This window comes from Lathamus discolor, chromosome 2, assembly GCF_037157495.1.
Source record: "Lathamus discolor isolate bLatDis1 chromosome 2, bLatDis1.hap1, whole genome shotgun sequence".
Classification (NCBI taxonomy): Eukaryota; Metazoa; Chordata; class Aves; order Psittaciformes; family Psittacidae; genus Lathamus; species Lathamus discolor.
Genome location: NC_088885.1, coordinates 107,219,329 through 107,245,807, shown reverse-complemented (window position 1 = coordinate 107,245,807; position 26,479 = coordinate 107,219,329). Strand labels below are relative to the sequence as shown.

The 26,479-nt window shown below is 40.9% G+C and overlaps 1 protein-coding gene across 3 annotated transcripts in view; it reads left to right on the top strand.

Moving 5' to 3' along the window:
- The window catches only part of RALBP1 (ralA binding protein 1), a 33,818-nt gene extending 8,485 nt beyond the window's left edge, over positions 1-25,333 (top strand). For 2 of the 3 annotated variants that reach the window (XM_065667999.1, XM_065668000.1), the window contains exons 2-10: positions 10,215-10,508; positions 17,536-17,994; positions 19,803-20,152; positions 21,556-21,717; positions 22,603-22,734; positions 23,231-23,338; positions 24,088-24,209; positions 24,608-24,731; positions 25,000-25,333. In XM_065667999.1, coding sequence (XP_065524071.1) covers positions 10,265-10,508; positions 17,536-17,994; positions 19,803-20,152; positions 21,556-21,717; positions 22,603-22,734; positions 23,231-23,338; positions 24,088-24,209; positions 24,608-24,731; positions 25,000-25,266 — 1,968 coding nt within the window. In that variant the 5' untranslated portion in view covers positions 10,215-10,264 and the 3' untranslated portion in view covers positions 25,267-25,333. Of the gene's footprint in view, positions 1-10,214; positions 10,509-17,174; positions 17,270-17,535; positions 17,995-19,802; positions 20,153-21,555; positions 21,718-22,602; positions 22,735-23,230; positions 23,339-24,087; positions 24,210-24,607; positions 24,732-24,999 lie in introns of those variants that run through there. The other variant, XM_065668001.1, reaches the window with a different exon arrangement.
- The last annotated feature ends 1,146 nt before the right edge of the window (positions 25,334-26,479 follow it).

Here is a 26,479-nt window from a genome sequence, read left to right as displayed (position 1 = left end):
TAGACATATCAATAAAGCTATTATTTTGCTGGCATGGTGCAAAACAGATCTGCAAAGGAAATAATCTACATCAGAAAAAAAATCTCATGCTGGGTAAAACTGCATCTACAACAAGGCTTTGCTGTGCTGGGAGCATGAAAACATTGTACTCCTATCCATTTTAGTTAAATTGGGGAAGCATTTGCATGCAGCCCGATCTCCAGGTGATTTTACTCAATATGAACCTAATAAAACAACCAGTGAAGGCAGAATGGGATGCTTTCCTTTTGCTTGGGTTTCTAGGTCAAGAGCCACTGATGTTAGCTTGATAATATACAGGACTGTCTAAGCCAAAAACAAAGGTGCTACAGATAGACATAGTTATCAAATAATCATTAAAAATAATGAGCAGATGGTTATCAAATAATCACTAAAAATAATCAGAGAAGCTGTTGTATAGACATTTTTTCTAGATCAAATTCTTTCCTTACTTTTCCTTTCTGCTGATACAATAGAATGGGTTTTCTCTCAACCACCATAGTTCTATTTTAATTTAATATTCACTAAATGTTGGATATGATTTGCCTGTGTTACAGTGGGACATGTAGGGTTTTAAACATGAAATAAAATCATACATGGAAACTGATCATCTGTGTCGTGTATCACACTGTGAAGACATCCAAGCAAAGCTGTTCTTAGTTTCTCCTTACGTTATAGAGTTGTCAGTTCAAGCAACAGTCTGTAATTTATAGATCTTTTTATCTGTGTTCAAGCATGGTGGAAAAAATTCAGTTTAAAGCACAAGAAACTTAATTTTCTCATTTTTAACCTTAAAAGTTTGCGTGTCATTAATATACTTTCAGAAAAATGCTTATTTCTCTAGGGTGATAAAGCCTTAGAATTTAATGTTTTTTGCCTTGGTAAGGTAAACTAGACTGTTCACACTGACCTCCCAGTTAAAGCATTATGAAATTAACTTAATACTGTTTGAAAATTCCATGAATAAAATAATGATCACAGTTCAGTGAAGCAGCATGGTGCTTCTAATTGGGTTTTCTACATCCAGTCTAAAAGATAATATCTCAGTAATGGATTAAAAAGTGATGCTGCCTGGATTCAGCACGTAGTACTTTGTGCAGCATGTGAGCACTTTGTCATTTCCTCTATGTATTAAGCAGGTTTATGCAGTGACAAAGTGTAGCCAGGCTTTGTTTTGAACTCGGTGTACTAGTAGGTGGCAGGTGGCTTTTAAGGGACAAATCAGCAGGCACAAGTTAAGTGACATTTTTAAGAGGGGGAGCATACCTATTCTGGTTTTGTTGTAGTTAGTGTGGATAAGAAAGATGATGGTAATGGAGCCTTAGTATCTGCCCATACATGTCAACTGAGTATGTTCCCAGTATCTCCATAGAGCTTGAACCCTACCTGCTGGCAGGAGCCTTGCAATGTGTTACTGCATCTCTCCTGCTGCTGTTGCTTTTGCCAGGTGAATTATTGCTGTTACAGAAATGCCAGTGTGTTGCATTACACGTTTTTGGTGTATAGGCATGTCCCACATTCGTTGCTAGTGTTAAATCCAAAGGAAAGTAATATTTTTCTGTTTACCCTTGTAATTTCTAGTATTTTAGCATGCATTATCTCTTGCACTCTTAAAAAAAAAAAAAAACCCAGCAAAACAAACAAAAGCCAAAATTAGGCTGTGTGTAGCCTTAGATTGTTATTATTTTTAACTGGGCTATGGAGCTGATATGTGCATGTTTTCCTGTCTGCGAAAGTAGATTCCATTCTCTGTCGTGTGATCTGTTACAGTTAGTCTGCAGATGCTTTTGAAAGAACAGCAGAATCACTTAAATCTCTGGTAAAATACTTAATGCCAAATCCGTTGGCTTCTCTTCAGCTTCATTTTGTTGCTGGTTTTTTTCATGCTGATGATGAGTACTTGCTTTTTTTAGCAGAATTTGCTGTGCGTTCATGTCAACCAGTCACCGTTTTGTAGGGTTTTAGACTGTCCACCTAGACCTCACTAAGTTGTTCTCAAGTTGGCTGAGTTCAGGTACTAGAGTGTGACTGAATGATTCCATAGTTGAAATCTGTGATAAGGGCAATTTGTTGTTAAATAAACCCAGCCCAGGAACTGCTAACAGCATGCAACTGAATCTCAGTTCACAGGATCATTAGTTGCTGTATGTATGACTTGTTGCAGACCTTTGGTGAGCAGGGATTGGACAACTCATCGGAAGACTTGTCGGAAAACGTGAATTGTCTAAAACTTATGTATAGTCCTGAGGGCAAACAAAACCTGACGTGATACAGTGTTTATAGCAATTGTTAAAAAGTAAACTGCACACCTTTCATTGCACTTTCCTCCTTTCTTCTGTTAAGTGGTAAAAGTACAACTTTCTGTTGTCTCTTACAAGCATTAGTGCTGGCACAAGTGGGAATTTGGAGAGGTGGACAGGAGAAAAGGGACAGCATTGTCACACCAGGAATAATTCTAAGGCCAGTCTAAGCAATAGTGAGTATATTTTGTACAGTGTGGTGTTTTTCGGACGTATAGTAGAGTTTTGTATATTTACAGGGACAGTTCATATAATTCAGATCTTAATAGCTCAGCCCTTATCGAAAGTTCCCATGTTTACATTTGGGCTGAAATGCTGGGTTTCTTAGGCTGGTATTTAGAATTCTAAACAAAAAGCACAAATCAGATCCTTCAGACTGTTTCTGAGAATTCAGCTAGAGGGGAAGAAAATATCTTCTGTAGCAAAACCTATTTTGGTAATCAGGCAAACCTTTCTAATGCTGTTTGTAGTTTAGAAGGGATACCTAACTTTGGCTGGAGAAGACCTCCCAGATTTTCTAGCTTATGAGTGGACCGTGATTTTCAGAAGTCTTAAATGGAACTGAGTGTGGGAGAAGTAGAAGGTGGCAAGGGAAACTTGAGAAACAGTGAGCAACCAAAAGGTGAGGTTGAGTGAGGCGCTGGGAGTGGAGAAGAGGAATGGGGAAACTGAAGTTTCACGGATCTAGGTACTGAACACCTGCGTGGTGGGGAGGAGGTTGTGAGAGGAGGTGCAGTCCTGATGGTGGAGGATCTGGGCTGCAGGAGAGGGGGATGAAGAAGTTAATGGAAAGGCACTGAACCTGGGAAGTGGTGGTAGACACCATGGAATGGGAAACTAGTGTACTGAGCTTGACTACGATTACTAGGGCAATTGGTGTTGGGTTACATTGTGGTGACAAGACCAGGGGAACCAGGAGCAGGATTCATAGGGGTGAGACTAGAGAACAGTGATCCACACTTTCCCAGGAAGTTGGAAGGATGAGAAATTATTATCTGGGTGGGCAGTAGCCGTTGTCATGCAGGTAGCTGATGAGTCAAGATACTCCTGCTAAAGTCTGGCCTGGTTACAGTGCCCATCTGCCTCATGATGCAGAGTCCAGACCTTCTGCTTGTTACTTCAGAAACATGCCACATAAAGCAATTAAACAGCAGTCTTTCCGGTTGTTAGCTGACCAGTTATTTCCAAGAATGTCTCTTACATTTGTGGTTATGACCATAATGTAACACGCTGCTTTGAAGCTGCTTCCATGGCAGTTGATTCAGCTGGGGAAAGACGTGGCAGGGCTCAGAGAAATTGTGGCTGCCCCATCCCTGGCAGTGTTCAGGGCCAGGTTGGACAGGGCCTTGAGCAAACTGGTCTAGTGGAAGATGTCCCTGCCTGTGGCAGAGGGGATGAACCTGCATGGTTCTATGATTCTACAATGAGGATGAGCATGGGAGCAACGTGTGACGTAGTTTGCGTAAACCTCTGTGTACTGCTTTGGTTGTTACCCTGTAACAAAGGTTTGTGCCTTGACTTTTCTCCTAGACTGCCTGATTTAGCTTGCTCTGGAACAGGCAGCAGGATATAAACTCACAGCATGTCTCACCAGGCAGAAAAAAAGGCAGTGTGACAGCGTAGCCAGTGCAGGAGGCAGGGTCTTAGAATCATAGCATCTGTCCTCTTGGGATAGAGGTTTCTCCTGTGTGGTTATGGTGGGTCTCTTTTCAGGTGTGCTCTGTCTAGAGCAAAGCACTTCACTTGGATCCCCTGGGGAAAGTTTTGTTTTCCCCAGGATGTCTATTGAAATCAGCTGGTGAATTGCAATTCTGATGGAGCTCTGCAGAATTTGTAGACCAGAGGCTGTGACACTTTTCCCTGACGTGAAGCAAAGTGGAGAGCTGCTGCATACCTGGAGATTTTATCTTCGTGTGATTGTGAGGCTTTATCATAATGTGATCAGAGACATTTCTAAAATACCTAAAATACTATTTAATTATTTATATTAAGGTTGGCTCTCTTCTGAAGGGGTTAATGAACAGCTGCTGTACCCTCAGTAACACAGAATAACCTACAGATTCTGAATGTGAGCTGGCTCCTCCATCAGTCCATTCCAGTATGGATGTGGTGTATAGCTCTCTGATTGTTGAGGGGTAAATAGTTCTGTGTGTTTGTATATCACTACTTCTAAGCTGGTACGGACTCTCACAGCAGAACTTGAAATACTTCGAATGGTATTGTTATTGCTGTGGACTTTATCCACTTACAGGTAACTGAGAGAACACACAAACCTGTTTATGTTACTTGGAGAGCTGATCTGATGCTGGCATTATTTTTGACAAACGTACAGCTTGTTCCTCTGTGACTTGAGTTGCGTGATGACAGACACTTCTTTAGTGTACATTTTCTAACATTCTCATAGCATCCCATATCCTGTAAAGTAATCTCAGTTTAGGAGCAGAATGCTGCTAAGCAGTTCTTCTTTTCTTTATCCAAAAAAATCTTGTGAAAGCCCTTCTTGAAGCTTTCTTGCCAGTTATGTTCTTGCCAGTTATGAAAAGTATATGAGTCACAAGGGAGTTACTTAATGCTGTGTTTGTGATTACTTGTGACTTGTGAAATTTTAAACTTGCTTTACCTGTCTACGTGAAGCATTTCCCTTTTCTTCCTCTTTGCATGGCCATATTGCCTTGTTAAAGAAAGGGCACTGTTTATGTACCTGGGTACTGCTTGTTAAATAAAGTGGGTGGCCTCTGATGTCGTTTTGCTATTTGACTGCATGGCAACATTTCAGTCTAAGAAGTGTTCGAGTGAAAGCAGTGTTTTGCACTCAGCTTTTTGGTATGTTGTAAAAATAGTCTGAGCAAGATATAGAACTTAGACATGTCTCAGACATTGTATAACTTTACTAAATAAATAACTTCTAACTCTGTCTTCACATCTCCAAGTCATCTTTTTCAGCTATCTCAGCAGTTTTATGAGTGCCACTCATGGTTTCTGAAGTGCTTTGACATTGATAGTTTTTATTCTTTCCTTTTATGGTTCGTTACTTTCCAAAATGGAGCTATGCTTCTTTAAAAGCATAATTTTTAAGGATATTTTTTTTCCAGAAGTGGTGTGCCTCATTTCTTCAAATAACATCAGTTTCTTCATCTAAGTCTACGTCTTTTGGACTGAATATGATGATGAGGCACTGCTGTGTCTTTGCTCTTGCTTTTAGGCAGTGACAGTAGAGCAGGTTCTGGTATTTGCTAGTGATATTTTCAGTGTAACACCCAGATTTTCGGAGTGTATCTGCTTGTGGCAAAATGGGATGACTTAGGGACACCCACTGCGTTTCAGATGTGGTCTTGCATAATGCTTGTTGCAGAAAAATTCCCTGTGTCCCTCATTCTGCCTCACAGCTTTGCAAAATAACATCTGTGCATGCAATCACCTGCTCTAATTTGCTTCTGCTGTTGTAATTTGTTCCAAGGCACAAAGTCACAGACTCGGTGCAAAACAGAAATAATAGAGCCTTCTGTGTGAATGACAGAGCTGTGAGTTTGGTCTTTCAGACTGTGCCTCTCTTTTAATATGTTCATGCTGGATTAAATGACACACTGTAATAAGGGGAATCTATTAAAGTTCCCTGTCATGTCTCTCTTTTCTTCACTTCTTTATGTTTTTTCCAAACCTCAGCTGTTTAATATTAATTTTTACTTAGCAAATATGTAGCTCAGGCTGATTATTTTAGGAGAGAGTTGTTATTTTCAAATATGCTAGAAAAGACCCCCCGCATTATTTTGCCCATTTGGGCATCTTCATCTCCTCAGCCCATATTCCTGTGCTTGGTGTATGGTCTTGAAAGATGGCTGAGCTGGAGCGAGTCCAGAGGAAAGCTACGAAGATGCTCAGAGGGCTGGAGCATGTCTCCTGTGAAGACAGGTTGAGCAAGCTGTGGTTGTTCAGCCTGAAGAAGAGAAGGCTCTGGGGAGACCTTATAGCAGCCTTGCCTAAAGGGCACCTACAAGAAAGCTGAAGAGGGACTTTTTATATGGGAACATAGGACAAGGGGGAATGGCTTTAAACCGAAAGAGGGTAGACTTAAATTGGGTATTAGGATAAAGTTCTTCACTATGAGAGTGATGAGGCGCTGGCGCAGGTTGCCCAGAGCAGCTGTGGCTGCCCCATCCCTGGCAGTGTTCACGGCCAGGTTGAAGGGGCCTTGGAGCAACCTGGTCTAGCGGAAGGTGTCCCTGCCTGTGGCAGGGTGTTTGGAACTGGATGATCTTTAAGGTCCTTTCCAACCCAAACTATTCTATCATTCTATGGTGGTGGTATGATGTCTGGGAGTTTGTGTTAAGGACATACCTTCTGCTTTCCATGTTTAAATTCTCCTTTAATTTAGTCTTTCCTTTGGGGGGTAGAGGAAATGTCACAATTCTGCACATGTTCAGTGAAGGCTGTTTATTTTTGACACTCAGTTATTCTGAAGGTTTGACTCCATGTTGAGCAGAAAGATGGTTCAAGAAACTGCAGTTTGGGAATACTGTAAATAGTTAGTTAGGTCTGAGTGAAAGTAAACTCTGGAGAGATTAAGCTGTACATGCAGTATCACTAAACAAAGCTGCCCAGAGAAGGTTGCACCCCTGTCATCATGTTTTGCCACCCCTCTTTTTTCCATCTTGGGTGACTGTTGAGCTCGTCCACAAGCCAGCTCAAGCTGCAGGAGTCTGTTGGAGCAGCTAGTAAATTTAATCATCTCACAAGGGGGTCTGGGGAAAGCAAACCACTGGAATTGGGGGTGTGTAGTAATGGGGGGAGTAATGTGACCTTCCGCACATGGGACGTAGCTATTAGTAGTGAGCTGTTAAATCTGGCAGATGAGAACTGCATAGGTGAAGAAAAGCAATTTGAAGCAAGGAGCGTGCTGCAAAGAGCAGGACTGACTCAGTTAACAGATTTGGAACAAAGGGTCAAGTCTGAGAGGGAGAAGTTGGCAGAAGAATCAGCCTGTTAGAAATGTTCCTTTTCAAAATGCTGAGAGGATCCATGATTTTTTTCATTCTCACCATCTTTTGCTGCGAAAGCTAGAGGAAGGATGCAGTTTTGTGTGGAAATAGTGCATTAGTTCTGAAGGCTCTGATTCTACCAATAGGTCTTGATATATCAATTTGAATGCCATGGAATTTCTCCCTTACTTAAAGGACTAGGAAATTATATAGAAAAGCAATGCTTTCTTAAAGCTGTAAAATAAAAAATATGAAACATAAGTGCAGTCTTATTTTGTTTGCATTTACAAATATGCACCATTATTTTTAGTCAGTGTCTCTGCTTCAGCCAGAGTAAAGAATGAACCATATTAAAAGACCTCATGAATATTTTGTTTCTAATCATAATTCTGTGTCTTACTGTGCCCTATTCAAGTTCTGATCTGAGTAATATCCATAATCCTCTGTGAGTGATCACCTGTAGTGAGGTTCTTTCTTTCATACAGTTTTCACTGTGTTCTGCATACAGAAAACTGAAGGATGAGAGGTTGGTGCTAAAAAAAACCAGTCAACCAAAGAAACAAATACAACCCTCCCCAAAACCCACTTAGCTGGGCACATTTGTAATTATTAACGTGGCAAAACACAATTGCCTATTATGCTTTTCTGTATTCTACCAATCCATAAATAAGTATGGGCTAAGGCTGGCTTCATCCCAGGAGCTCGGCTAGTTCCAGCGGCAAAGCGTGTGTACCCTTATTTTCCATGGTGGAGTTTATGTGCCTTGGCAATGGCATTGTCCTTTCCCTCTGTGCATTTGCCTGTCTTGTCCACTCTATAGACGTGGACTGATTTGTAGGTGTGGTGCATCCTATTCACTTAATTAAGTGTAGTATTTCTAATTTCATCCCCTGCGTTACGGTTAAAGTTTAGTCTGTCTGTTCAGCAGCTTTGGGTGGCGTGGTTTGAGTTCTGCTTTTTTGGGGTGAGTGGATGAAATGCAAAGAGGTGCTCTGCAGGAATTTTACAGATGGCTCTAGTACTCAGTTGAATGCAATAGTGTTGCCAGTCTCTGTCATTGGTAATACTGAAAATGTTTGTGTTACTGTAAGTTTTGTCCTGTTTTGATATCTGTGAGTCTGAAGCTTTAGATACCTGGACTTTCCTCCTAAAATATCTTGTTTGAGCACACCATTTACTCATTTAAATGCAATATTGAATTAGCAGTGGAGTATTTGATAACAATTAAAAATGTAACAAAATCCAACAAGCATGACAAGAAAAAAAGATAAAGAAACTGGCTGTGTCTTGTGTTAATGCTGTACTCTTTTAAAAAGGCTTTCTGCTTTTGTATAAGAAGTTATAGTGTGTCTGTATGATATATCAGGAGTTCCTGCTTAGCCAGAAACTGTGTCATTTATTTCTCTGAATGAGATTTTATGAAGTACTGGGTATCCATGACCATTTGCCTCACTTAGCAAAGGATTGACTGCTTTCTTCTTAACTGTAATCTGTACATCAGCATTAAATAGCAGGTGTACCAGAGGTGACTGCAGAGTACAGAGGCTAGTGCAGAAACCACAGGTATTATATCTAGATACACTCATCACAACTAAAATACTCATAGGTTAACTAAGGCTTATATGCATAATCTTATACCATGTTTTAATTCTGGGGTTTGTGATTTGGATTTTTGGGAAGGAAGGTTTGAGGCCATGACTACATAGCCACCACCATCACTTTAGGTCTGAAGTACAGGGCACCTTTCCCAAAGTGTCCACAGTCTTCCCTGTGACACTGGTATGGCTGCACAGGGAGCCAGGCTGTGGAACTGATACATCTTTAATATAACAAAAACCTTTTTTTCTCCTGTTTGTCTTCCAGTAGCTCAGTTTCCTCTCAGCAGTAACACAGTAGCACAGATTGAAGTTAGCGTGTAACCCTGTCTTGACCTGCCAGCCAATTATAGCAGTGAATGTGGGAAATAGAGTTTTCTTTCTCTGGGGTTAGCTCTATTTCTGTTTTCCTTTCATCCCATGAAAGAATGGCTCATATCTGAGAGTGACCATTTAAACACAAAGGGTCAAGTTCAGCAGAGTGGACTCCAGAGGTATGATGTCCCATGCAGCTTATCTGTTCTGGGGAATTTCTGGAATTATCTGTGCTAGGAAGAGGTTTTTTGCTTATGAGTTTTATTGCTGAGAATTTATGTATTGGCTTTCTTCAGCAGTTTCCATATTAGCTTTTATTTGGTCATAACTCCCAAGCAGACAACATACCAGCATGTGGGTGCAGATGACCTGATAACCCCCTCTTTGAATATGAAATTCTTATATGCCAGAAAAACAATCATGCTTTTTCTACCTTCTTTAAATTTGCATTAGCATAATTAGAAGATGGATTTGCTTTGACTCCCCCCTCCCTCCCCTCCCCTTCCCCCCCTTATTGGAACAGGCTAGGCAAGTTCTTATTTGCATCTATTAAATATGTTTGGGAAAGATGAAAATGATCTTTGCCTGAAGTGCAGTGCTCACAAACAGTCTGAGCTTCCAGACAAATCTATTTTTTATCAAAAGTTTAAAGTTAGCTGGTTTATAGTAAATATTGCCAATCGGTACCCAAGCTGCCTATGAATTTTGTAAGAATTATTTCAAACGTTAAAACACTCTCCTACTTAATATATAATGTTTTACGTATTATAAAGTATAAATGAATAAAATAACAGCTCACATTATGTTAATGTGGCTGAGGTGTTAATGGACAGATTCTGCAAACCCTGAGCTTAGGACGTGATGTTAGATTACTGTGTCTTGACAGAAGTTGGAACATTCATTGCAGGAGGCATTGCTATTTGTGTTTTCATGATAGAGCTCTAAACAAGGTGGTCTGAAACCCATTGCTTACAATTGTGTGGGGTTTCTTTTTGTTTTCCCTTCTGCAGGTGTGATGGACAGGTAGCAGAAGATCTCACTTGGATATCAGGGAATCAGAATGACTGAGTGCTTCCTGCCTCCCACTAGCAGCCCCAGTGAACACCGTCGGGTAGAGCACAGTGGAGGTCTTGCTCGTACTCCCAGCTCTGAAGAAATCAGTCCTACAAAATTCCCTGGATTGTACCGCACTGGTGAGCCTTCACCACCTCATGACAGCTTGCATGAGCCTCCAGATATAGTATCTGATGATGAAAAAGAGCATGGGAAGAAGAAAGGAAAATTTAAGAAGAAAGAAAAAAGAAGTGAGTAGGAAACTGCTCTTATTTCATGCTTATAATTTCTCTCTTTCTTTCTCAAAATTGCTTAGTATTTCCAGTGCTTTTTTAAAACTTGTTTAGGTGTGAAGGAAGCTAACTTGTACAAACAGGCTTTGTGCAATACCTGTTTCTCTTCCAAAGAAGTCCACACCTTAACCAAAAACTGGATTTGTGTTTTGCTGCATGGGTACAGGTGCCAAGCATGTGCCCGGAATTACTAATAAACTTGTTTATCCAGAACCTTTAGCAATGCATTGGTAATCGGTTGGCATGGGCTTCTTCTAATCTCATTATCTGTTCACAATCTAAGTGGAAGTTTACAAGTGTATTTCTAAATAGATGTTTTTTGAAACTGCAGTTGAGGGGCTAAGATAAAACTAAGTTAGACCTGAATTTTGTACTTTTTAAATTTGGAAGAGTCAGTTTCAACAACTTCAACTCTTTTCCCTTATGTCTCATGTATTCAGAGTTTGCTGTTGTTACCACTTCAAATTGTCTTGTGCACACTGCATCATTGTTTGAGAAGCAGTAAAATCTGTGTCCTTTTCTTTAATCTAGCTTCTCATTTTAATCTGATGATGCAGTTTCCACCAGCAGTGCCAAAGTGGTATCGCAGAGTTCAGAAATGTGCAAGCCAACGTTGAGATCTGAATTTCCTAGAACCAACAGAGTAAAGGTTAGAGAAAGTAAAGCTTTGACTGTAGAATCCATTCTTTGTCAGTGTATCCCTGTCCAGAATGGAAGTTTTCGTTTAGAAAGTGTACCCCTCCATCAAAACAACACAAGGGGAATCTTAACTTCCACCTTTAGATTTGTGCAGAAAATTTTGGAAACATGAAATAGTTTTTATTCTGTAAGAGTTCCTCTACATGTTCTGAGAGAACAAAGCACTTGGAAATACTAATTTGGTAGTGAGCACTCTCAGTACCAGAAAGATCCTTCCTGTCCAAGTCTCTGAAACCTAAATATCACAGCCCACATGCTGGGGCTTTTTTTAACTGACATTCGTTTTAGCAAAACTTCAAAATAATGTTCCTCTTCTACCATGCTTCTGTCTCTGATGCCTGGAAGTTCTGGCTGCCAGTGTACCTGGCTACTGCTTACACGTGAAGTTTGGAAGATCGAAACCAATGAGACAGCACACACTATTCTGTTAGAATGAATCTGGTGACTGTCTGTAATATGTATGCACATATTTAAATAATTACTCTTTAAGAATTGCTGCCACTGCACTGCTTTTAATCAAACCAGTTTCCTGGAATGCAGGAGTTGTTTCTACCACAGTTTGGAAGGACTGTTGTTACTTTGTCTAAAGACTGTGTGCCTAAATACCCCTGTAACTCAAAAACATACTATCCTCAAGTTAAACCAAACAGTATAAACTCCTACAGGTTTAAAGTGATTTCTCAGGGTTTTTCTCTAACAACATTAACCTAATACAGATTATTGGAATGGTGATGAAAATTCAGTATTATTGAATAGGTCTAAATTCAGGCTGTTAGTAGCTGGGTTTTTTTACTCTTTGCAAATCAGTTTTCTGTTCTAACCCCGCATTAGACACCTCTAAATTTGGAATTGTTAGAGGTCAGCATTATATATAGTGTGGGTTTCTTTGTGGTATAATTTGGCATGTCTCTTGGTGACAGTGTAACTGCAGGCTAAAGAGGAAAAACGCTTCTTCAGCAAATACATGCAGGTCTGTGCACATTAGCACTGTAGCTGCTTTCTTCCACAAGAGATCACAACACATTTTATAGGTGATGTAAAGAAATTTTTGTTACTTAAAAGAAGCTTTAAAGGTAGGAAAAATCTTCAAAAAACCATAAAAAGGCAGTATGTAGGAAGAATCAAATTATCTCCTGCAATCTGTAATGTAAAAAACATTCCGCATTTCTTAGCCCTAATGTGTGTCATATAATTGTCAGTCAGGTATAAGAGTAAGTTATGTATAAAGCTTTCAGTACATCTTGTGCAGTCCAGAAATAGGCATTATTGTAAATACACCTTGAACAGACATTTAACTTACATGACAGGTGTTCTTTACAGTTGCTTAACATGGTTGATTTTTTTTTTTAGAGTCCCCCTTCCAGCTTTGCCTTTTGTTATTCCTTCCACACTTCCGATTCTTCAGTTTCTTCCACCTTTTCAGTTTTGGGGATATTTTGGTAATACTCTAAATGTAAACTTCAGAAATATTTTGGAGGTAATAGAAAATTGCATACTGGTTTTGATGTGGAATGTCGGCTCCTGGAAAAATGTTTCAGCCACTGATCTCTATTCTCCACTCTTCTGTGACAGACTGAGTGTTGATTAGCTGGAGAGTGAGTTAGATTAGGGGGTGTGTTAGGGATTAGAATGCATTTTATTTTCAGGGGGATAGTTTCATCTCAGATGTGTTCCCTGACCCAAAGGATCCCTTGTCCATCCAAGACTTGTACTGTGGCAGCAGGAGAGCAAAAATAGACCTTTCTTCAGCAGTAATGGCTTCTATGAGACAATGACCACATAGTTGATTTTTAAGATTGAATGTTTAACCACCTGTCAGTAGTTCTGTGTTGATAAAGTCATAGCATTGCAGTTCCTTGCGAAAGGAAAAAGGTTCTAAGACATTCTTAAGAAAAAAGCTATTCTACCCGTTAGAATCTCTGTAGATAAAGAGTCTGTATGTAGTAGATCTTACTCTGCTTATTCGTTTTGCTTCTGAGATTGATGCCGTTGGACAGCATGGGTTCAATATGCAGCTGGATTTTTTGTTTAGAATCTTTTTCATTTTCTTTACAGAATTCTTGGTGGAAATGGAGAATTGGTCGAACTGTAAACGAAACTTTTGTGAAAGGACAGTAATATCATTGGCGTGAACTCTTCCGATGTTTTCAGGAAATACTTCGAAGACCAAATCACAAATGTGTTGGGCAGGGGTGTTCTTTGGGAGGTAGATGGGGGCTGAAATATTCCTATTGTCAACTTGAGGACCTGCTCCAAACAATCTTCAGTCCAGATTGGGTGTTAACCCGTATCTCCTTCCTCTGAGTTGCTGAGTTGAGGTTCTAGTGATCTGTGACTGTCAGGTACCAAATACCAGCCTGTTCTCTCTTCTGTCATCTTAAGGGATTTTTCTCCAAAATAGTTTCTTCTCAGGAATTTGGACATCCAGCAACCATGAAAAAGCTCTAATAGCGTTCCCAGCTCTTTTACATAGAGGAGTGGCATGTGAAGTTGTCTCTGTTCTTATGATCCTTCACTTCCATGCAGAGTGCTGATGGAGATGGATTCTGCAGTAGCTGTGGATACTTCATGGGTATGGGGAGAGGTCTGTTACAAATGTAAGGAGGCCATTGTCATCCTACGAAACAACCATGTCACTGCTGTTGCAAACAGAACATTATTTTTACTGATCTGGTGTGTGGGGAAGCACTGAATACAGTTCCCAGATCTACAGAATAGGAAGTTACTAGTTTCCTACCTATGATAAATATTAGAGGCTCTTCATATCAAGGTTTATCTTTGTGTTGCTATATTCTATTCTACTGACAAATTACTATGTCTGTCTATACACCAATGTGTATTTAGCAAAGTACCATTTGCAAACAGTTTAAAAGTCTGCTTTTCAGTACCAGTAATTATTTTAAATCAAAATCAGGTAAGGCAAATTTCCTGTTTCAGCTTCATTTACTCGTTACATAGCACTGAGCAGTAATTGGAATGCATAATTTTGGGGGAGTGCTGTGCTCACATCAGTGAGTTGAATGTAAAACCAAACTGATCTAATTGAAAGTTGGATAGTAAGTGCTGGTAGTGTCTGTAAGTTTGAAGTTTCTATTAATAACAACAATACATCTTGTGGGTGAGGACAGGAAATAAAAGCCATCTACCCAAGCTGATTATGCATCCATGTGTGTCTTACTGTTTTGTTTAGAAATGGTATATGCTGATGGCAATCCCTGTGATGAATTGAAGCTAGATAACTAATGCTAGCATTGCATTTTGGTCCCTGTAGTCATATTTGACCAGCTGATTCTTCCATATGTAAAAGTGATCCATGTATCCTTTCAGTGAATTAATTACTGATGCATGCAAGTTTCCCCAGGGAGCCAAAATGAGGTGTAGAGGTATAAATAGCTTAAAAACTCACCAGAGACCTGATGCACAAAATGTAGGTTTGATATGGGGCAGTTCTATATAACGCAACCCTTTGTGTTAACAATAAATACTACATAGCACGAAATTATAGCTTCATCGTAAGAGTGCAGGAGAAGCATTCCCGAGTACACAGACTGATAGAAACAGTGGCCTCACTGCGTGGCAAACTTTTAAGCCTGTAAGTTAAATTTTTCCAGAGTAACACTGGAATATTTTAGTATTATTGTTTTTAAAAGAGGTTTTCATAATTTTCAGTAAGATAAGGGCTGTACTTGGAGCATCCTATTTAAAATAACTGCGGTGAAGGTATGCGTGTGGAAGGTCTAACAAAGTCTGAGCAAGGAATTGGCAGATAGTCCACTTGTTACGCTGGTAAAATTGGAGTCTTTATTAGTACTGGTCTCATGCAGGTCAAGGAAAATGTCATTTACATGCACTAGAGTGATGGGAAAATGCAGAAGTACTGTAAGTCTTGAGGAAATAGCAGAAATACGAGTTTACTGACAGCAGGTAATACTACTTTCCAATGTTAGAATTACCTGGTTTGTCTACTGCTTTTGGTAATTCCTCCTGTATAAATGTAGGCTGTTTATATTTCAATATATTGTATCACTGGTGGAAGGCATACAGTAACTTTATTAGCAGAAGTACAGTAAAGAAAACTGGGCTACTCTGAGAGACATACAAACCCGCTCTTGGTATGAGTGGGAGATTGAGATTCTCTGTGAACTTAAGTAGTATGTATTCCTAAGTGTTACTGAGAGAAATAGAATAGGCTGTTTTGTATTTAACGTGCTCCTTCCTGTCTTCTCATGAAGTCAAGAAATACCAGTTTCACTAATGTGCTATTGCTGGTGTTAGTTTACCACGGATCTAGGAAAGCACCAAGGTTTGTGTTGCGACATGGAGTGTTGAGACACTAAGGCAGGTGTTCTGTTGGGGACATTGACTTCCAAGCTTGGGTCCCCTGTGCTGACCCAGGTGACATGCTGGGAGATGACCCTATGCTGTTTGACTGTGATCAGGAAAGGTTGAGGGCAGGGTGTTCTGGGCAATGTCTGGTGGGGATCTGGCTTTCTGTTTGGAAATTAACATCTGTGAACCCAGTCTTGAAGCTCGGTGCCAGCCTCATTCTGACAAAACACAGTGGTGATGTGTGCTCCTCGTTTGTCCCATAGCTGGTGCATCAGCAGTTCCTTCTTGTATCAGAGTGAGATGTGAATCCTTCCTTCGTGCACTGCAGGTTTCCTTAGCCATTTCTGGGTTTAGTTTACAGAGTGGATGATGATGGTATAGCTGGTAAACTGGGAGGATGAGACCTGGCTGCTGGTTGTGTCCAGATAACATCTGCACTTTCTGATAAAAATTCACTGTGACAGGAACAGTGCTACAGTCTTTCTCTGTGTTGTATGAAAGTGTGTGTTTGGTAGCCCTAGGGAAGAGTCCAGAGTGGGAGGAGCGAGCTGCTCCAGCAATTGTAATTATTTTATGGCAGTTCTGTGCTTTAATACATTTCTTGTATTTATTTGACTGTTAAAAGCTGCCTTCTACAGAGCAGCCAGGGAGGCTTCAAAATACAGACAGCTCCTTGGACGTGCTGAATTAATACTGAGCAACTCTGCAGCTTGGTGTAATTTAGAATTGGAAGAACAAAAGACTGAATGTTTCCTGGTTCTTTTGCATAAGATCTTTTACCTGTAAGAATTACAGCCTGTAATCTCTTGTGTGATGCGTTCTCTCATAATCTAAGGGGGTAATTTTCCACCACCCAAAACTATGCAGGAAGAGCACTTGGCTGTCAGTGCGCTTCCTCACTTGGGCAGAGCTGATGGCTGTGGGTAGTGGAAGAGCCTCAAAGGATCTGTATAATGGGGGCTTCACACTGAAGCAAGAGCCGGTTGCCTCTGCCTTGGGGGACCTGGCTGGTGCAAAGGGCATGTAAACTGTTGTCTTTGTTGACCAAGTTTCAGGCTTTTCTTACATGCGTGTGTAAAATCAGTTAATTGACTTGGAAGTTGGTTGGTTTGTGTGGTGTTGGTTTGGTTGTGGGTTGGTTTTTTGTTGGTGGGGTTTGGTTTTTGTAGTCCACGTTTGAAGATTTGCTTGTTGTTGCCTGGAGGACAGGCAGGGCTTGCTGCAGAGGCGTAGCTAGTAAAAGCCCTGGTGCACGTTTTAGACGGCACTTGGTGTTGTGCTGCTCAAACGGTGTACTCCACCCATTGACTTGTTTGAAGCTCTCTTTAAGGCAGATACCTTCACGGTCAGGTATTGTGCTAGCGTTACTGGAATTGTTTTATTTGTCAAGTGGAAACGTAAGTGTGCTTGGGCCTTTTTATCTTTTTTGCATTTGAGACTGAAACTGTTAACTTCATACTCAACAGTCATAATGTTCTGGGGAGGGATTGGGGAGTTAAGTGGCTGAAGTTTAGTTTCTTCTTAACGGAAGCTTGTTAGGCTTATGTGTATGCAGTAGATGATCCTTAACAGCAACTCTTACACTGTTGATTACAGGAACGTAGAGAAATTGCCAGACAGTTGTTTTTATTTTGCATTTCCTTGACTATTAGAGGGGAAACCAACCCGTAACATGGACATTGCCATTATGAGTAAGTATATAAAGTATTAATTGTTTAGATTGGTCAGGAGCTGTGGATTATCTTTGATGTGATTATGCAACCTTGATTTAATCCTTGTCCACTTAATTGTGTAAAGACTAAAGAAAACCTTCTGCAGAATCAGGCCGGTGCCATTTTCTTCACTCATGTTGCTTTTCATTTCTCCTTGCATACTACTGCTTGTTCTCTCCGTCTTACAATATGCTATCTAAACAGATTACAGCTGTCCTCTTGCCTTCTCCTTCTTTGCCCAATAGCGGAAGGTTATGCTGCATTTCAAGAGGACAGTTCCGGTGATGAAGCTGAAAGCCCTTCAAAGTTGAAGAGGTCCAAGGGAATACATGTCTTCAAGAAACCCAGCTTTTCCAAAAAAAAAGAAAAGGATTTTAAAATAAAAGAGAAACCCAAAGATGAAAAACACAAGGAAGACAAACATAAGGAAGACAAACATAAAGAGAAGAAGTCAAAAGACTTAACTGCAGCAGATGTTGTAAAACAGTGGAAAGAGAAGAAGAAAAAGAAAAAGCCAATTCAGGAGACAGAGATACCTCAAGTGGATGTTCCAAGTCATAGACCCGTGTTTGGCATTCCTTTGTCTGATGCAGTAGACAGGACCATGATGTATGATGGTGTCCGCCTGCCAGCAGTTTTCCGTGAATGTATAGATTACGTAGAGAAGTATGGCATGAAATGTGAAGGCATCTACAGAGTTTCAGGTACTCTGGGCACGCTGACATGCAGGTTCCTAAGGTCTTTACTTGCTATTTTCTTACTATTTTAACATTTCCACCACCTAGAGACTGTTAATAGCTGCATTCATTTTAATTATCCAAAAGGTTATCAGGCAGTTAAAGTTGAGCAACTCGTAAGTCCGAAGTACCAGAAAGATTGCTGAAGTGGTGGTACTGCTTACTGGCAGTAAGAAACCACTTCTTTTTGCCTTCTGTGGTAGGGTGCTAACAATGAATAAAATGTGTTAGTATGGCCAGCTTGTGTTTTTTTACTTCTGCAGTAGAAATGCAGTGTTAGTCAATTGCAAAAGCAAAGATGAGGTACAACCACTTCATTACTTCAGCTTCCCACTAAGTTGCTTTTTCCAGTTACTTCCATTGTGTGATTCCCCCCCCCCCCCTTAAAAACTTACTTTCTTTGAGCAAATACACTAATGAGCACAAAATCCAAGCTCCCCTAATTAAGCTTAGCAGCAGGCTAATTAACCATGGTGGTTGTGTAACAGCAGCTTGCATAAATGAAACATCAGGTTTAGTCACGTTACAGAGAACGGCCCCTTTGTTTGTGAACTGCATCTGCAAAGTAACTTGCGTAAGTACCTCTGTGGGTATGTTTAAGGGAGGAAAAACAAGTGAGAAAAGGAATTTGAGGAAAAACAGTGAAAAGCAGTAATCACACGGTCTTAAAGGCTTCATTAAGCTGTCTTCATGCTGTCCATCTGCATGGTATGTGGTAGGCATGCATAAATACTGCAGCAGCTTAAGCAGCTTCTTCGTCTTGCCTGTTGGAACATTCCAGTTATGTTTTTTTTAAGACACAATGTGTTGGGAATTTTCACAGATAAAGGGGTGTTTTCCATAAATCATTTTTGATGTTTGTACTGTCTCAGTGTTCCCCTGTGCAATAGCACCCTCTCGTGTGTGTCAGACTGCTTAAACTGAGAGCACAGAGAGACAATTCCGGTGGCTCAACAACCTACTAGCTGTTGCAATGCCTAACTTGGACATGAAACTGAGCATATTTTACCTGGCATTTACCATGGGCTCAGTGCACCCAGCTTTGCTGGTTGTGTATGAGCCAAGTTGGCGGAACTCAGATGGGTGTTTAAGCTTTAACAATGAAATTTCCCCAAGTTTGGGAAGATTGGAATGTCACCGAGTTATAAAAACACCTCACAGAAAACTCTGGCCGTGTTGAGAAACTTTGTGAACACGCTTTCATTCATGCATTGCCTCAAGTCAAAAATCCTGTGTGAGATTTCTCCACTGCGGAGGGCCAGCTCGAAACCTGGAAACTAAAAAGTGTGGGGTGTGTTTTGGAAGAGAAAAGCTTTTACAGGTAGAACTTGTGTGGGAGAGGAAAGCTGTTATAGGTAGTTGATATAGGTAAGAACTTGAGTTGGTAACGTATTTGCTTCTTGGCTTAGGGCTCTATAACTGAACAGCCAGAATGCTGACTGAAAATACACAATTGATCTTGTGTTCCCCTGCCCTTCCTCACCCTGTTTTATGTTCTTTGATGGAAGGGAATGCTGGCGCCAGTTCCAATTTGGAGCTTTGGCAGGGCTGTGTTTTTGCTTCATAGGAGTAGTCGGTGCTTTTAGAAACAGTAATCTATGTAATTTTGAGTCGTGATCTTAATTTTGTTACACGTGGGTAACTCTTAAAAGGTGTTCCTCAAGTAGTTTAAATTGTAAGGGGAGGTGAAATAAGTGCCTCTCAAAGAAAAAAATTGTAACTGTTACACATTTACAGTTAAGGTTTCTCTTAATTCTTGATCTAAATATTTTAAGGAATAAAATCAAAAGTTGATGAGCTAAAAGCAGCCTATGATCGAGAAGAGTCTCCCAACCTGGAAGAATATGAGCCCAATACAGTAGCCAGCTTGCTGAAACAGTACCTACGAGAACTGCCTGAAAACTTGCTTACCAAAGAGCTAATGCCCCGTTTTGAAGATGCTTGTGGGAAGAGCACAGAAGCTGAGAAAGTTCAGGAGTGCCAGAGGCTGCTTAAAGAGTTGCCAGAGTGTAACCATCTCCTGATTTCTTGGCTGATTGTGCACATGGACCACGTTATTGCAAAGGAACTGGAAACAAAAATGAACATCCAGAACATTTCCATAGTGCTCAGCCCTACTGTCCAGGTACGTGTGCCACTCAGCAAGTACTAAAGCAGACCTTCAGCCCAGGAAAGACTTCTTTGTAGGAATTCTTTTGCAGGTGGGAAAGGGGTATTGTCTGATAATAGTTAAGCTAAATCACAGCTTCTCTTTATATACTGGGAAGCTAAACTGCTGGGAAGGGAAGAACAAAAGACTTTCTGGATGTGAGCTTGAATACTATGGGTCTGACACCTGGGTTATTATGACGGTATTACAAAGACTGCTGTCAGGGTTTTAATTCCGTTGCGAACAGAAGTCATTTAATGTTGAATTTGTCCAACAATTCATGCAGATACACAATTTCTGTGGGCTTTTGATTCAGCATTGATTTAGTGAAGACTATACTGTTGCTCAATTTTAGCATCAAGCCAATGAATCCTGTCCTGCAAACAGATCTTCCTGCTGCAGTAATGACTTTTGTCTAATGGCTTTGGTGTAAGACAAAATACCAGGGCCATTTCCCTGTCTGCAGTCAGGGAAAAACAACTGACTGACTTAGTTTTCCAGTAAGAGTTTGTGGATTCGGGATTGATTAATTCCTTAATAAACATCTTGGAAATGTTTAATTTAAATACAGTTCAGAACTAGTCCTGTGCATAATGGAAACATGGCATTATTGGGTGTGTGTCTTCTAGAAGAAAACCCACACTTCAGAAGAGCTTGGCTTTATAATTAAGAGCCTAGGAGGAAGCCCAGTAGCAAAAGGGTTAGGCAGTATTATTCTTGGCTGTTTTGCTATGCCAGACACTTCCTAGCTAAGAAAAGAAGTAACAATTAATGCAAAACAGTGCAGGCCCAATCATGTTTTTTGTTAAGTAGGTTTTGGCAATTAAAATGCAGGTAGTGACAGGATAAATGTTCGTATTTTAATGGAAGATAGAGTATCAAAATAAATACTTGCTTCTGTCTCCTGTTAAAACAACAGCAACAGGCCCTTTCAAACTCCTTTTTCTATTATAGTAAATCATCTGAGAGAGACATTGTAGAAATTGCTTACGTGTTGGGGAAGAGAAAGCCATGGTGCAGTATGGTTTGCATTCCCTGTTACCCATTGTTGTCACTAACCACCTTTATACTAGTAAAAGGAAAGTAATACATCTCATCTACCAGTGATGGTATTGCAGTAGGTTAAGACGTGTCTTGAGTTTAGCATGAAACTGCCTCAGATACATAGGTAAGAGACACAGATTCCTTGGGGACAGCACTGGGTTGTTTAAAGTATCATTTTTAATCCAAATGTTAATCTCTTAGAACAAGCTAGTATCACTACAAGTCACAAAAAAGCATTCTAAAGGCTGTTTCTGGAGAAAGATACTCTGCTTCACAGATAAAGATGATGTGAATAAATCATCTTAACCAGTGTTTTGTATGCCCTTTCTCTGCAGATCAGCAACCGTGTCCTGTATGTATTTTTTACACATGTTCAAGAGTTCTTTGGGAATGTGACCCTGAAGCAGGTGACAAAACCTCTTCGCTGGTCAAATATGGCAACAATGCCAGCACTTCCAGAAACACAAGAAAGCATCAAAGAAGAAATTAGGCGACAGGTTGGAAATTAGTGTTTTTCTGTTTATCTTTGCCCGGGCTTTTATACATTCAGTAGTAAATCCTTATAAGCTTGTAACACACACTCTAGTTCTATCACACTTGTCCTGTAAGTGGAAACCACTGAAAGGAAATTAGTGATGCTATTCCCCATTTATAGGTGGAAAGGTGTTACGGCCTTGTGATGATTATGTAGCAGAGCAATCCACAAAAGACAGGGCTATGTAGTTCAATACTTTTATGGTGGGAGAAAGGGCCATGGGGATGATCAGGGAGCTGGAGCACCTCCCATATGAAGACAGGCTGAGAAAGCTGGGGCTGTTCAGCCTGAGTAAGAGAAGGCTGCGTGGAGACCTCATAGCAGCCTTCCAGTATCTGAAGGGGGCCTATAAGGGTGATTGGGGAGGGACTCTTCATTAGCGACTGTAGTGACAGGACAAGGGGTAACGGGTTAAAACTTAAAGAGGTGAACTTGAGATTGGATATAAGGAAGAAATTCTTTACTGTGAGGCTGGTGAGGCACTGGAATGGGTTGCCCAGGGAGGTTGTGAATGCCCCATCCCTGGCAATGTTCAAGGCCAGGCTGGACAGAGCCTTGGGGGACACAGTGTAGTGTGAGGCATCCCTGCTCCTGGAAGTAGATGATCTTAAGGTTCTTTCCTCTAAAGGTCAGGAGGACATGTTAAAAAAAGTTTGATTTCTTTAATACTGCTCTTCAGCTAGCTCTAGATCATGTACTGAATGTATGTTAACTCTTGTTAGTTGACATATTGAGCTTTGAAAACCGGAATCCCAGGCCTGTTGCCATGAAGCCAGAAGGATTGTTTCTTTTTAGCCTGCTGTGCTAGGATATATTGAAGACACTGACTTCTTTGCAATATTTCTAGGAGTTCCTACTGAACTGTTTACACAGAGACTTGCAGGCAGGGATAAAAGACTTATCCAAAGAAGAGAGACTCTGGGAGGTGCAAAGAATTTTAACAGCTCTGAAAAGAAAACTAAGAGAAGCTAAGAGACAGGTGGGTAACTTCTGTTTATTGGCCAAGCATCTAAATTGTGGATCCCTAATTTGTAACAGTTAGATCAGACCACATTTCAATCCTTTTACTGCAGATTTTACATCTTCACTTTACATGGCTGATGGTCAATTGCATTTTCTGGTTAGCTGCCTCTCCCTAGGGGCAGCAACATCTCCACCCTCCTGCGCAGCTGTTGACAAAAAAAAAACCCAAACATTGTACAATTAAAAACCTAGTGTTTGCCAGAGCATGGATTCATTATATGCTTGACACAATGTGTCCTGGAGTAGCAAGAGGAACTACTGGAAAACTCAAGGTTAACAGACTTCAAGCATGCTTTTTTAAATTGTCATACGTCCCTTGCTGAACACTTTCAAGACAACCATGATTGCGATTCTGTATTTGGAAAGTAAATAATAGGTTCCAGAAAATCTATTTTAACAGTAAAGTGGCTGGGGAAGCCGTCCTTTGAAAAGTTGTTCTCTTTCTCTGGCAGGAGTGCGAGACAAAGATTGCGCAAGAAATTGCCAGCCTTTCAAAGGAGGATGTCTCCAAAGAAGAAATGAACGAGAACGAAGAAGTGATAAATATTCTGCTTGCACAGGTAGGTGCTCAGCACTTACCAGCTTGTTTGCTGGTATTTTCTTGCTCCATCTCTCTCAAAAATACTAAACACCCTTTTGTTCCTTTGTGATTGGAAATGGAAGGCTTAAAGGGGTCTCTCTATTAAACAACAAGGCTTTGTTTTAAGGGTCAGTAAAGTAGGGAATGAATGGTGACCGCAGGAGTGAACCTAAAGCTGAGGAGACCTGTTAACAGCAGAAAGGAGACACTGTGCAGCAGCAACCACCACCACCAAAGGTAGCCTCTGTTGTTGAGGTACTTAGAGAGCCCTTATAAATCTGACCTGTTTTAATACTGTTAACTACTTCCCTGCTGATCAAAGGAAGTAAAGCAACTATTCTGGCTTTTTTTGCTTGCTTTTGCTTCCCTGAGTAGCTTTGATCTTCTGTCCGCTGTAGTTGCCTCCTTAGATTCACCTTCAAAGATATATTTTGTAATTCAGGTTTTCTAGTTACTTTACTGGTTAGCCAGAGCTTTCCCCTATGATTTAAGGAAACTGGCAGCCAAACATGCCAGAACTTGGTGCATCATCTCCACGGCTATTCAGTGCAGCAGTCATTGTGAGGATTCAGAACAGAAATGGTTGGTTTTCAACTTGCATCTGCTTTGAGGTCTTGATGAGTCAGAGCACTCCTGCTGAAAGTCTGTCAGAGAACAGCACCATCACTTACCAGACGTTCCTGCAGAAAATAAGGTCAAGGTCTGAAGTGAACTAATTGGTCATTACAGGAGAACGAGATTTTAACAGAACAGGAAGAACTGCTGGCCATGGAGCAGTTCCTGCGGAGACAGATTGCCTCAGAGAAGGAAGAAATAGATCGCCTTCGAGCCGAAATAGCTGAAATACAAAGGTAAGAGGGGAACTGCCCACGTGAGAGCTCCTGCCCCACGTGTGCTCTTCTGAAACGATACTCCCAACCACAGCTAAAGGCTCAGCCTGTGAACATCACATTTGAAAGATGCCTCTTTTTATTGCAGCTATCTCAGCAACTTTGGGCCTTTCAGGGTATTTTCTGTTAGTGTAACAATGGAGTTAGCATCTAAAGGAAACCAGATCCTGTGCTCTTAAAAAAAAAAAAATCCCCTCTGGACATCACTGCATTATTAAATTAAGCTTTGAAAGGAAATTCTGATTTGGTTTTCAAAACCGTTGCAGATTGTTCAGTGGATCCAAGTTAACCCTTTTACGCTGCTACGGTTCTGGCAGCCTCGAGGAGGTGTTTGAATCAGTCTGTCATTGATCTTTCAGTCGCCAGCAGCATGGCCGAAGTGAAACCGAGGAGTACTCTTCTGAGAGTGAAAGTGAGAGTGAGGATGAGGAGGAACTGCAGGTCATCTTGGAAGATTTGCAGAGACAGAACGAGGAACTAGAGGTAAGACTGGAGTCTTGGCATTCATTGGCACTCTTCCCCTTCTGGTTACTGGATTTAGTCTGTGCAGAGACACTTGCACATGTGCAGACTCACAGTTTGGCATCAGTTGTCCCTGGGCATAACAAACACCCATGTGCTTTGTTGTGTGCAAGTCCACGTTGCCATCTGGGATAAGAGCACAGCTCCCTAGCGCAGTGCTACATGCCCCCTTAGCTCCAGCCCGCCTCTGCCAGAAGGAGCCCTGACCTTTTTTTTTCCTTGCTTAAAGATAAAGAACAATCACCTGAACCAGGCGATTCACGAGGAGCGAGAGGCCATCATAGAACTGCGGGTGCAGCTCCGGCTACTGCAGCGAGCCAAGTCAGAGCAGCAGGTGCAGGAGGAAGAGGACCCAGAAAAACGTGGGGTTGTTTCCCAACAGCAGCAGAGAGACAGTGTCCTGGAGACAAAAGCAGCCAAAGAGCAGCCAAAAGCAAGCAAGGAGCAGCAAGTGAAGCCATCGCCAAACAAAGACAGGAAAGAAACTCCGATCTGATCAGGCTCCTTGGATATGTGTGAAACCAACTGAACTGTGCAAATTACTGTAATCTGAGTCAAACTGCACAAATTGCTGGCTGTGTACATTATGTAAAGAAACCTTTCTTTTAAGTCCTGGAGACTTTCGTCTCTAATACTTGTGGCTTCTACTCATCAGACTCAGGTGAGTCTGGAGAAGCCAGAAGAGTTTTGCAGTTAGTATCAGATTATTGAGAGTGTTTCCTTCAGGTGATTTAAAATAATCCAGTAACAGTTTTATTTTAAACCAAAATCATTCTTTACCTTCACTGGAGCAGAATTGGAAGATCTTATTTTCAGTAAATAAAACCATCCCTCACCCACACTTCCTATTTGCCTTGTGACTCTCTTCATCCTCCATTCACCATCACTTCTGCTTATTAACCTAGTCACTTCTTGCTTGTGCCTTTGATACCTTTCTGATGCAGATGCTATACAAGGGAGCTTTAAATTTATTCTGGGTTGGCTGAAAACTGGGGAGACTGCGGGGTATTGTGTTAACCCAACATGCCCTTAAGCTTCATTTTTGTTCTGAGATGTACTGAATAAATGTAAAGACTTGAGAGATGTTATTTATGTCCCTGTATGATGAAAACATTCATCAAGAGCTGTTCGTGTCTCTTAGCCACGTAGGTGACCCATCTGTAAACCACCATCCTCATACCTGTTCATGACAGGCTGTGCTCACACTGCTGCCATCCAGTCAAGAGTGTTTTCTTCATCTATTTTAAAGGTTCCAAATAAGCGCGAAGTACAGGCAATGCCTTGGGAGGCACCAGGGGTTCAGCAGCTGCCTCTTCTGGTTGTTATTTATCGACAGCTTCTGTCCATCCACGCTGGCATTCAGGGGCCTTTCAATGTATTAATGTTTCAGATAGATACACTCACGTGACTCCACCTGCAGAAAGCGAACTCCCCAGCGTGCGTAGAGGCGATCGTGTTTTCTAACCTGGATATTTATTTTCAGCACCTGTTGGATGGGGTTGTATTCTTTCTCTATTGCACTGTTGTGAATCATTGGCCATGATTTGATTTTGTACAAATGATGCTTTGATATGTTATAGAAAACAGCATAGTATTTTTTTAAAATTTGGGGGAAAAAAAAGTTTATAAACACAGAAAATGTGGTCGGGTGACAAATGTAAACTTAAAGCATCCTCCCTTGCCTTCGTTACATACATTTTATATTTGCT